This window comes from Spermophilus citellus (genome assembly GCF_964194105.1).
Source record: "Spermophilus citellus genome assembly, chromosome: 14".
Taxonomy (NCBI): Eukaryota; Metazoa; Chordata; class Mammalia; order Rodentia; family Sciuridae; genus Spermophilus; species Spermophilus citellus.
In genome coordinates, this window is record NC_138194.1 from 25,650,667 (window position 1) to 25,663,378 (window position 12,712).

A 12,712-nucleotide genomic window follows, 5' to 3' on the forward strand; every position below is an offset into this window, starting at 1 on the left:
CACTAATGTCAAAAGAACCATGATATATTCATATGAAGTTTAAGTACTTTCACTTATCATTTGTTCAAATTTGATGATTCTAGGATAGCTTGAAACCACAGGATGACATAAATAAAATATAAGTGCTTCAGAGCATCCCACTCCCAGCAGATAAATGCTAAATTCCTCCAGGGCCAACACCACATTCTCTGCCTTTTGGAGCTCCCACTGTCTAGCAGAATGTGGCAGTCAGGTACTCTCCACAGAGTTCTGTGAGTCCCAGTGTTCCCACAAACTTCACATTTCTCATTTGATATTTCCTTTTTACATGATCCCGGATGGAATACCCTCCCAGGAGAAGAGCGAGAAAGGAGGAAGGGCTTTCTCAGTCCCCAACTCCAGATGATGTTGGTTCCTCACTCTGGTACAAGCACACTGAGAATATAAGGACTGTTTCCTAAGACTATTGTATATATAAATAACACATGACCACATCTAGTTATGCTAGTTTAACTTCTGCAACTGAATCGATCGTATTTTCCAGTCAACATTTTTGAGATTGGGCTTCTAGTAATGTGTGTTTCACTTATTTTCTGTATTTTTAAGAAATATGTAACTGGAAGTATCTTCTGAATGCCACTAAAAACAACAGTGCTTATAGATAGAACTATATAGAATTCAATTTAACTATATAAGAACTATATAAGAATTCAATTTAAGTTTCTACTGACCACAGGGGGAAAAAACTCATAAATTAGTACGCTTGGCTGTTAAAAGGGTACAAGATAAATTGGTTTGTAATTTAGGAAATACACAAACTATACAAATTTAACCAAAATGTTCAGTTGCAATCTTCAGCCAAAATCAGATAAGGATAATGCTTTCACCTATTATGTTGCTGTCATATTCTATTAGTGTTTTTTTTAACAACTGATTTCACTTGAAAAGTATTGATAGGTAGATTATAAATCAAAAAGAACTCAACAAAGAGAATTAACTTCTTTGCAGTCTTTTTCATATTTTTAGAAGTGAAGTGACTGAAGCAATCTTAAATGTTTTGCATTTTTGTTTCCTTACTTATAAACTATAAGTAGCCTTTATCCAGAAACTAAAACATAAGTGCAAAATCATTTCAAGACCTGATATAATTCCTTACTATTATTATAGACAAACTGAGGAAAACAAAATTTCATTTAAAAAAAGTGTCCGATTAAACTTAGAAAAGTACATACAAAACTTAACATTGGATCTGAATGTTTTGAGAACTTGAATTTTCATAGAGATCAAAACATAGAATGTTAGGAAAAAACAGTTCTCCTCATTTAAAAAAAAAGCTCAAATTATAATTACTTTCACAATACGAATACAGTATAGAAAATACTGTTTTGTAAAATGACTCTAATAACTCATTTACCCTTTAAAGATAATCCACTGAATGTAAAATGTTAACAGAGACATATTTTCATTGTCCATTAAGAATCTAGTTACACTAGTTAACCAATTTTATATATATTTTAAAAAAGATCAGAACTATAGAGTTAAGAAATCAATTTAAAAGGTTGAAATCGCTGGCATTTTGTTTCCTATAAGGCACAATGCACAAGTAAGTTCAAGTAACAAAGGGGCTAAGAATCTGAAAAATCAAGGCTTTCATTCCATATTCCACACTGCCTTATTAACAGATGGAGTCTAAATTTCAGAGTTCTAGGTCAAAAGAACTAGACAGGCTATTGTCACAGATGTCACTGGTCTCTGTTCTGCTATCTGTTTACTGTCTAAAAACAAAGTGGCAACTCTCAGAATTAAGGCTTAAAGTTTAATTTCTTAATGTTTTTTCACATAACTTGTTTTTCATATCGCCTTAATACAAGATGGTTAACAATGATAAAAATAATTTCAATAACAATAAAATATACATGTAGAATATACTGTCAAAATCTAACTTAAATACCATTTGTTTAAAAAAAAAGCTAGAATTAAAAAACACCATTTTTTTTTAATGGATGGCATTTCTTAATTTTAAAGCAACATGGAGCCATATCTTTAATTATCATTACCTAATAATCTGAAATCATTAATATATTGAAAATAAATTTAAAATACAAAAATCATTTTAAAAAAGCAGAGCTTAAATAGCAATGTCACAATATTTATTTAGAAATTGATATACAACTAGAACACATAAAATGTTACCATAAAACTGTAGTGTGATGTTGATTATTACAACTTATATTTGACATCTCTATTAAGTAGAACAACCAGAAAATATGAGACAGAAAACAAACAAACAAACAACAACAAAAAAAAAAACATTTATAGCTGCTTTTGAGAAAGAGGATTGAAAGGTCTAGGGTAAAAGGAACATTTTCATCATTACATGGTTTTGTTGTTAGTGTGCTTTAATCATATGCAATAGGATTTTCAATAAACAATGGGCTAGTGAAAGAATGAAAAAATAAGACCATAAATGTTCTAATAAAATAAACAAATAATACTTTTGTATTTATAATAGAAAGGTACAAATTGTCAATCAAAAGAAAAAATGAAACAGTACTCAAGATGATGTATAAAACAAGCCAGATGAGGTATAAATTTGACTTTGTATTCAATAGATTCCAATGTTATTTATATTCATTACATTGAAAATAACTTCATAGAAAAGTCTATGAAATAATAAGTCTTAGTTTCTCTAACATATTTTAAAAAGGAAAATGCTAATGGTTGACTATTATCTTTAACAGCTAAACATTAAAGAAAACAGTTTATTAAAACAAATAAGAAATATTTATGTATCCTATAATATTAGAAATGATCAAGGCTGACAAAAGCTCATTTATTATGAGCAATGATAAATAATAAAATTCTAATATAAGATGTAGATGACTTCTTTGGTAGTAATTCAATCTAATCTAGCTTATTTATTCAATTAGTCAATAACCAAAGCTTATATCTCATAAAAGTCAACATATATTAAGTTTAGGCATAAATTATCTATATTCTTATTTACATCTATATTAATCTCACATGATGTCCAATAGTTTGACAACTCAGTCTGATCTCTGACAGAGATCAAGGAAACCCCCACTAGGAGCTTTACACTGTTTGTATGAAGTCACCACACTGTTAAGTATTTCGTATAAAGCTGATTCATAGAACACAGTCACAGGCAAAAAGTACTCCCTAAAACATTACCAGAAAATAACTCTAAAGATGAAATAATTCAAGATTTATCAGTTCAGTTGCAGACTGTGATAAGGTGAGAAAGGCAGGATTTAAGGTCAAGATATCTGGATTACTAATCCTGGTTCTCCCTTTTAACTGCTATACAATCTAAACTAGTTAGTTACTATCTGAAGACTGGTTGTTACTAAACAAAAGGGATCCTTGGGAAGACTGTATAGATTATGTCAAAGTGCTTCATATACTAGAAAGTACAAGACAGATGACAAACTATTGTTAGACACTATGATGCACATTCTTCCATACAGAATTATAGAAGATCATAATTTACACAAGTGGTTCTCAACCCTGACTGCATATCAGAATAACCTGAGAATTATGTAATCTACTTACATATCTACTTTAATTATAAATTAAATTTAAAAGACAGATTCAAACTGTAAATGCCTGCATCCTACTCCAGATAGGCGCATGCACCTAATTCTAACATGTAAACAGCATTCAGCATGAACCACAACCTAATTATCATAAAAAGCCCAATCTAAATGATCCTTAAAATGTGTTTTTAATTTCAGTTCTCATTGGTAAAAACAGTATTGATAGTTAATAACTACAAGTAAAAGCATTTTGGCTAACTCTAAATATTTACCACAAGGGGGAGTAGGTGAATCAGTTATTTGGTTTCTATGAAACTAGTAAAAAGTCAATGAGATGAAAATGTATGTGTAAAAAAATGTGTAAAAAAATCTTTCATTAAATTACAATGACACTTTATTAATAGTAACTAAATACTTTTTATAAATAATTTTATAAGTAACTAGAAGTATTCTGAGATAGTAACAAGTAAAATGTGGATAAGAGTAGGTTTCATTCTTTCCATGAAGTATAATGCAGACACAAAATAGTCCAAAGGTAGATACAGGAAAGGGGAGAAAACAGAATCAGCAGAAGTCTCAGTTACTAGATATTTAATATCTAATTAACTATATAATTAACATGATTAATTGTTCTAATGTAATAACACTTGCTGAAATGTTTCTTGTGGTTTCTGTGTAATACTGAAAAAAGAACATTAAGACGAACATCGTTAACTTTTACTACCCTCTTAGCTACTCTGATGCTAACAGGATTAGAGACTTGTTCTCTGCTCTATAGGAGTAGGAAACAAGTCCCAGAACTTACCAGAAATATGTTCCAACCCTCAGGCTTCTCTCTGTCCATGGATATCCAAGTACTAGTTCCTTTTAAACATGTTTATACCAGATTGAAAATATTGATTTTAAAGAGTTACTGAAAATGGACCAAAGGCCCTAGGTAAATTTATGTTTCATATGTCAAAAGTAACAAGAACAGACAGTTCATTTACATATTTCTACTCAAAGGGCTAATATATTCAAATACAAATGTCCAGAGTAACCATGACTAGATCTCATATGTATACTGGAACATTACAATCAAGATTAAGTTTCCACCAAAGCAGATTCAGGAAACTGAAATAAAATCTGTTCAATTTTAATATAATGTCGTTTAAAAAGCTAAGTTAAACAGCTTCAGATCTCATTTTTCCCAGAAATCATTTTCATTGGCTCTTTTATTTCACTGAATATTTATCTCTAAAGCACCTAAAGATATCCAGGGCCAGAATATGATTGATTTATAAAAAAGCTCAATAAATATTTACAGAACTAAATGAAGAACAGCCAATAGAGCAACACTATATTCTATTACTAGGTCTTAAACATCGCATACAATTTAATGGTTAAGGGATATATCTTATGCACTGCTGTATCCTCTGAAGCTGGCACAGGGTCTAGAATAATAAATGTTTCTCTAAAACATGAAGAAAATAGGTAAATTTAGCTATGGTCACAAAAATCTGTTAGAGTCTGTAAACAAGTTAGGATGGCGCCTGGCATTTTGCCAGGGGAATATTAGAGTCTGTAAACAAGTCTGGATGGCACCTGGCAAAATGCCAGGGGGAGTGGTTTGTGAAGTGACGTCAGGGAGCCATTAAGTGTGGAGATTTCTTATTGGTTGACTGCTGTATCTAGTTTATGCTAATTAAGATAAGCTGTGTGGAATGTATAAATACCTCTGTTGTCCCACAACTACTCCTGCTGTATCAAGGTACACAAGTTGTTCGTCACCCCCCCCCCCCCCCCCCCGCTATTTTGCTGCAGGCGATGGAAGCAAACACTATAAACAAAGCATTAAAGGCTTATTCTTCATGCTTTGAATTCTTAAATAAAGCATAATGGCAAAATAGTATGTATATTAAAAGCACTGTATGCCAACAGTATTATATCTGATACGAGGGAATAAGGCATTCCACAAACATAAATCTTAGCGATAAATACATTTTAAATTAATTTATTAGCCAGGCACAGCAGCACACGCCTGTAATCCCAGCAACTCAGGAGGCTGAGACAGGAAGATCATGAGTTCAAAGCCAGCCTCAGCAATGGCAAGGCACTAAGCAACTCAATGAGATACTGCCTCTAAATAAAAATACAAAATAGAGCTGTTGCTCAGTGGTTGAGTGCAATCCCTAGTACCAAATATATATATACCTTGTTATTAATCTGTTGGATAACCTTATAGAATGCAATTAACATTTTTTTTTATTATTTTGGATTTGTGAGCCCTGCAAATGAGCACGAATAAAATTAAACAAAGAGAACTGACATTCAAGTTTCTGCCTTGAGTAATTTGAAAGGAGAAAAAATACTTTCACCAAGAAACAGAGTGTATTCAAATTTTTGTCTTGTGTAGATGACAGTAAAAGAATTGACTTGAGAATAGGCTCAAAGAAGTCTTGTGCCCACTTAAGAAGAAATATGATGTAGGCATTCTGCCCACTTAAGTATTCAGATTTGAATACAGCTCAAAAGACCCAGTTCCAGAGCTTAGCAGACACACCTTGGGGCTAGAGAGATTACTTAAAGACATACAGAGATTACTTAAAGACAAAAGAAAGATCCATTCTTTACTGAAGACTAAAGCCAAAATAGATTCCAAAAAAGGACAAAGAAACCATTTACAAAGGCAACACAAGGAGATTTTAAATCCAAGGAAAAAATCCTTGAAGGCCAAGGGAGTGGGAGGGCCCATGGGCTGACCCTGCCAGAGCTAAACCCTAACAAATGCAAAGGCAGGTTCCAGAGAGAATCAAAAACTCAAATAAAAAGGCTAAGCCACCCTGCTAACAATGGATCAATCTCTGGCTCTGAAGCATTCTGACCAACATCCAACCAGGCCTAGGTTAGACTCTATCACAGAGATAAGATAATTCCATAGGTGCCAGTTCCTATACTGGAAGATAGATTCACAAATTAATTAACACATAAGGAAACAAAGTTCAGAAAAGTTTAATAATTGTCTGAAAGTAATATACAGCCAATTCTCATTATTTGTAGTAATGTTCTATAAAGCCAACAAATACTGACTAGCAAACACTGAACCACTATTTCTAGGGAAAATATGTAGTGCACATACAGACATATCTCAAATAAATTACAATATCAAATCTTAAAAATTCAACCTGGTGGTCTGTTTTTCTTACTGTACAAAAATGAAAACAAGTCCCAGGAACTGGCATCAGATTTGGGTTTCAAGCCTTGTCAATTGTCTCCAGTGCAGAAATTCTTTCACTGTCCTGGCCCCTAGGGTCACCATCCTTTGCTTATTTCTGGGTAACAGCTGAGACACAAAGGCAGAGAGAGCTAAGGCTTGTCCTACCCCTTAGGAAAACATACAGCAAGTAATTCAAGTTTTTTGCTACTCTAGATAAACCTGCAAATAATTGTGTAAGTGCTGTATTGATTTGGGGATTATAAATAATTTTTAACAAATAAACAAATTCTCCAAGACTGAATCTGCAAATAATAATAAGAATTGACTGCATTTGCTATATAGATGATCTAGGCTGGGAAAAGCTTAATCCCTAAAGATACACACAAGATGCTCAGAGAGCCACCTAAAATACTTTTTCATATGAAAGGAATTTTCTCATGGCTTCTAATAGTATAAAAAAATATAGCCAGAAGAAATTACTATGGACACTGCAAAATTTCTTAAACTTGTATTACTTCCTAATATTCGTTATTTTTATTACTATTTGTTGCTCTATGATAAGCAGTAATATTAGCCATAAATGAGATCACCTAAGTATTGATTTTTAGAGGTGACAGCAATGAAGGAGATGGTTGACAATAATGATCTATTTCTACTCCACAATCAATAAAAGTCAGAAGGGGGGAAAAAAAAGTCCTAAAAAATAGAACAATGGTAGGAACTCAACACAAGACATAAGGACTTTAAAAAAAAAAAAAAAAAAAAGATACATTGAAGCCTAACTGGAACTGAGAAATAGTTTCAATAGTGAGTTTTATGTGATTAGCCTTAAAGAAAACATTGCTTCAAAATATTTTTGCTCACAGAGGACAAAACAAGTCATATTTCAAGAAAAGACTGTAATTCCTAAAAAGACAAAATCTTAAAAGAAAAAAAAGGGGGGAGGGGAGAGAGCAGAGGAAAAACTGAGGTTTAGTTCAATTTAGAAAATACTATTTACCTTAGAAGGAACCCTGATACCTGCAGAATGTGTTTTATCTTGCCAAGAACTGGGAACCTAAACACTTTTAAAGAAGTGTTTAAAAAGCGTTGTCAATTACAAAAAGCTTTGAAAATCATATTTCTAATAAAGGCTTACATTCAAAACACATAGAGAATACCTACAACTCAATAATAAGAACCCAATTAAAATGATCTAGGCACAGTGGCACACACCAGTAATCTCAGCAACTTGGAAGGATAAGTCAAGAGGATCACAAGTTAGAGGCCAGCCTCAAAATAAAAAAGGATCACAAGTTAGAGGCCTGTCTCAAAATAAAAAATAACTGCTGTAATGTATTTAAAAAATAAAAGCAATTAGTAAAAAAATTAAATTAATTAAAAAAATTAAAAAAAAATAAGCCACTGGGTTCAACTCCCAATACCAAAAAGCATATAAATTGATGCTCTACATCATTAATTAGGCTTGTGGCATACTGTAACTAAATGAGATAACAATTCACATCCATTTATGGCTATTTATAAATAACAGGGCTGGAGATGTAGCTCAGTGGTATTGTGTACTTAGCACATAAAAGTCACAGGTTCAATTCCCATCACTGTGGGCTAGTGGGGGGGGGGCGGCGTTCATCAGTGAGAATATTTAGAAACTGGAACCTCATACAATCATACAACTTTGGTGGGAATATAAACAGTGCAACCATTACAGAAAGAAGTTTATCTATTTCTTAAAAAGTTAAATAAACTTACTATATAGTCCAGTAATTCCGCTCCTAAGAAACCAGCCAATTGAAAGAAAACAATGATATACACCTGAATGTTCATAGCAACATTATTTCTAACAGCCAAAAACTAGTAATTGAACTATTCATTGACTGATGCCTGGATAAACATAATGTGGTAAATTTATTCATCAGAACATTTCCTGCTATAAAAATATTTCCTGCCATAATTCATACAAGCTACAGCATGTACAAAACTTGAAAATACAGCCAAGTGAAAGAACCCTGATGCAAAAGACCACATTATTTTATGATGCCATGTATATGAAAGGTTCTTAAGATGCCGATATATGGAGACAGAAAGTATACATGTGGTTGCCATGGGCTGGAGTAGAGTCAGGAGTACATCACTTAGGCATGGGGTTTTTTTGGCATAACAGAAGTGTGTTCTAATTGGACTGTGATAATGTTTACAGGAACTTTGTAGGTACCTGTTAAAAATCACTGAATTGTGCACATACAATAAATGTAAACTTTATGATATGTAAATCAGACCTTATTAAACAGAGAGGGAGAGAGAAGGGAGTCTGAGCATGCAAATACATGAAGATAAGAAAGCATGAGTACCTGAGGTCAAAGGTAATAAAGGTTAGATGATTAAGGACTATTTAATGGTCCTGTGGTAAAAAAAAAAAAAAATAGAGTAGGGAAACCAAACAGGATGGCAGCATAGAGCTTAACTAATCAGCCCTTTTGGACAATTCAGCTGTTACAAGTATCTATACAAGCTGACAAGATACATCCTGCTTGTCAACTATTTGATCTTTAAAAATGAATTTAGGAATGAATGTTGTAGCGCATGTCATATATATATAAGGTTTTTTAAAGAATCTATAATTGTTATATTATGGATTATATAAGAAAAATGGGAATGAATCCCTAAGCAAAAAGAAACCAAACACTGAAGAACCATATAATCCTGAATCAGAAGAGATTATAATAACTTGCCTTCATAATTCTATTATTCAATTGAATCCTGATTAGCAGAGGTAAAGTACAGTACCTGAAGGCCTCTTTTCCTGCACTTGGTTTTTCAGTAGAATTCCTTAAGAAAGGATGAAAAGACAGTACTGAGAAGAGAATCAATTAAATAACTCAATTCACTATAAAAATTCTTAGTCCTGGGAAGACCCTCAAGGAGAATTGAGCAAAACACAAAAAATTTATCTTCAGTTTGAAAAGCAAGAAGATGCCTCAATGAGAAACTCTAGTTCAAGTGATCCATTCTCCACGTACAGGGAAAAATTAAATTTATGGATAACTGCATCAAGCGTACTTTATTCATAAGAAATTTCCTGCAGAAAAAACAAACTTCCCCTTATAAACAACAAGAGGCGATTACAGCCGATCCTCTACATGTGTGTCTCTGAAGTGAAGTGGGAACTCCCCGGGAGACATCTTCCCTAATAGTGTTACCAAACCACAAATGCCCTGCTCTCCCTGCTTCAGCCGGGTTTCTTCCAAAGTATGTAGTATGTTGTGGTTCCTCAGGTAGGACCCATTTGCCTATGGATCCTATCACCCATATCTTGGGACTGAGAGACCAAAAAACGCTGAAAGCATGGTGCTATAGTTTCTTGTTAAGGAAAAAATGTCTGTTAATAAGGTCACTGTGAAGCAAAGGTGCCAAATCTAATTCACTATACTCAGATAATACAGTGTGCACTGCATCCTTCTTTGGACCTAGTTCTAAGTGATTTTTATGAATATGTTCCCTCCCTTCTTTGACTTAAAAAAAACATGAAATGCTAATGGGCGAGGGACAAGGGGATAAAAGATTAAGTTTCCTTAGAAGCTTAATCAAAGTAAACTATAATCTTTCCCACTAAATGAATAGTTCTATCAAAAGAAGAATATTAAATCTAGGTTTTCACTGTGCAGGATCACACACAAAAAGATCTTGGAGTAGTATCCAGAAGTCATGATCATATATATCCAACTACAGATCCATGACTCCCTCTAGCCTTATAACAGGAGGAAAATACCTAGCACATTGTAGGTCATCTACCCAAGCTGTCTACTTCCTTCCACAATACCCTCTGGTTATGAATTAAAAGACAAGACAATAAAGTCTCAGTTCTGCCTACAAGGGCATCTGACCACAGGAATCTTATATCTTGGAGACTGGACTAAGCAAGGAGTCTAAGGAGAAGACCTCATTGCTAGCAAGGTTGCTAATTATGACGCACACATCTGCTAACCTTCCTTTGGCTAGACTGACCTTACTCAGCAGGAGCCAATTGGCAGGCACTGGAGAAGTCAAAGACAGGATAAACATGCATTCTGAGGCTGGCTAGACACGCTATGAGGACTGAACTTGAGCTGGAAAGTTGCCAGAGCAAGAAACGTACTGGTTAAGGTCAGCAACTTTCATTTTTAACAGTAGCAGCTCTCCTTACTCACTCCTACTACTTTCCTTTTGTTTCGGAGACTGTCATAAACCCTAGATATTCTGGTGATGAAAGTGATAGACATGTGGAAGTTTCAACCTGCTAAAAAATTCATATCTCAGAATGAGGAAGACCATCAAATTTAAATATAAAAGTCTAAATTTCTCATTTGTTTGCTACCTTCTTGAGCAGTAATTAAACATCAAGAATTAACCCAGTCACTAAATGGGCATTGGCTTCTGTAATTTTAGAGTACTTTTACTACATTCAATCACTTTACAATTTTAAATTATTGTCTGGAAATTTGTAGAATTATTTTACATTTTGTAAGTTAAAGGATTTCTCTGAGAAATATCTATATCATTTCAATCTTGAACCAAGATCTTCCTTTACTGAGGGTGTCTGTTTCAATTACTTCAATAATGCTTTTTCTATTTATTTTTTAAAGTTATCTGTATTTTTCATTTTATGACTACGGTATATCATCTGATACCAAATTCTCTGTAATTTCATCTATCTTTGCAAGAATAAAATAACACTAATCATAAAAAAAAAAAAAAATTAACCCAGCAAGGTGCTGTGGCTCATGCCTATAATCCTAGCTACTCAGGAGGCTGAGAAAGGAGGATCACAAGTTCAAGGCCAGCCTCAAGAACTTAGTGAGGCCCTAAGCAACTTAACAAGACCCTGTCTCAAAATAAAATATTAAAAGGGCTGGAGATGTGGCTAAGTGATTAAGTGCACCAGTGCCCAAAAAAAAAAAAAAAAAAAAAAAAACCTATACCAGTTGAGAAACGAAAGTACTCCCTCACCTATTTTAATGAACTAGCTCACAGATTCCATGACTAAAAAGAGGAGTTAGTGTATAGGAAAGGGGGATTTCAGACCCCAAAAAATGCCTTAAAAGTGACAAAATGTGACTCCAGTTCCACACTGGGACAGTCACCCTACTACAGGATACATCATTCTCTATTTAAAACCTTTCCATGACGCCTGATCACTTTAGAATGAATTTTACACCAGTCTCATTCCTTTAACTTGAGCATACACCTCAATTATCACACCTATCATGCTAAATAGGGATGTTTACACTTCCTAATCTCTCCCCACAATAGCAAAAGTGATATGTGCCTTTATGTTTCTACCTTAATGTTTTGATAAAAGTGATGGCTATCTAAATGACTCACTAAACTTCAAGTTCATCCTCCATCTAACACAATGTCTCCGTAGCAGAATTTCCTCCATCCATGCTCTTCCCACCTGTATTCCACCTTAACAGAGACTTCAAGTAGTTTTTTGACCTGTTTGTGCCTCACTTTACTCATCTGTATAACAGTATGTACTTACAAGGACTATCAGGAATACTGAGTGAGTTGCTACATGTATAGTGCCTTAACAATGTCTAGCACTCATCTAAAACACCCAGTATGCTCCTTGAGAGCAGAAATCCTTGTCCCTTTTGATCACCGCTATATCACACCAGAAACAATGCCTGGCACAACAAACATGGAGTAAGTTTGATAAGATTTTAGTGAACACATCCTTTTCTGTGTTTTTCTTCAGTCTCTAGTTTTGGTGCACCAGTGCCACACCCTCCATATCACACATACTCCTTTGTCTCCAACAAAAAACTGACATAATTCTCTTTCCATTTAAAATGAGATTCATAAGCCAGTAAACATAACACCTTACCTGAAGTATACTAAATAATTCTTTAATTTTTTTGCCTACCAACTGCTCAATTTTAAGTACAATGACTAAGAGTTGGAGAATAGTTCCAAGAGCTATCAGAAGTCTAGATCTGTGCAA

The 12,712-nt window shown here is 33.7% G+C and overlaps 1 protein-coding gene across 7 annotated transcripts in view; it reads right to left on the reverse strand.

The window, feature by feature from the left end:
- PCMTD1 (protein-L-isoaspartate (D-aspartate) O-methyltransferase domain containing 1) overlaps positions 1 to 12,712 on the reverse strand; it is an 82,897-nt gene that overhangs the window by 23,059 nt on the left and 47,126 nt on the right. For 3 of the 7 annotated variants that reach the window (XR_014018780.1, XM_081266231.1, XM_081266233.1), the window contains exon 3: positions 9,517 to 9,558. The exons of the other annotated variants lie outside the window; for them this stretch is intronic. Coding sequence is in view for 2 of the 3 variants with exons in the window: in XM_081266231.1 (XP_081122357.1) it covers positions 9,517 to 9,558 (42 nt within the window). In the remaining variant the exon portion in view is untranslated. The remainder of the gene's footprint in view (positions 1 to 9,516; positions 9,559 to 12,712) is intronic. 7 annotated transcript variants of the gene reach the window in all.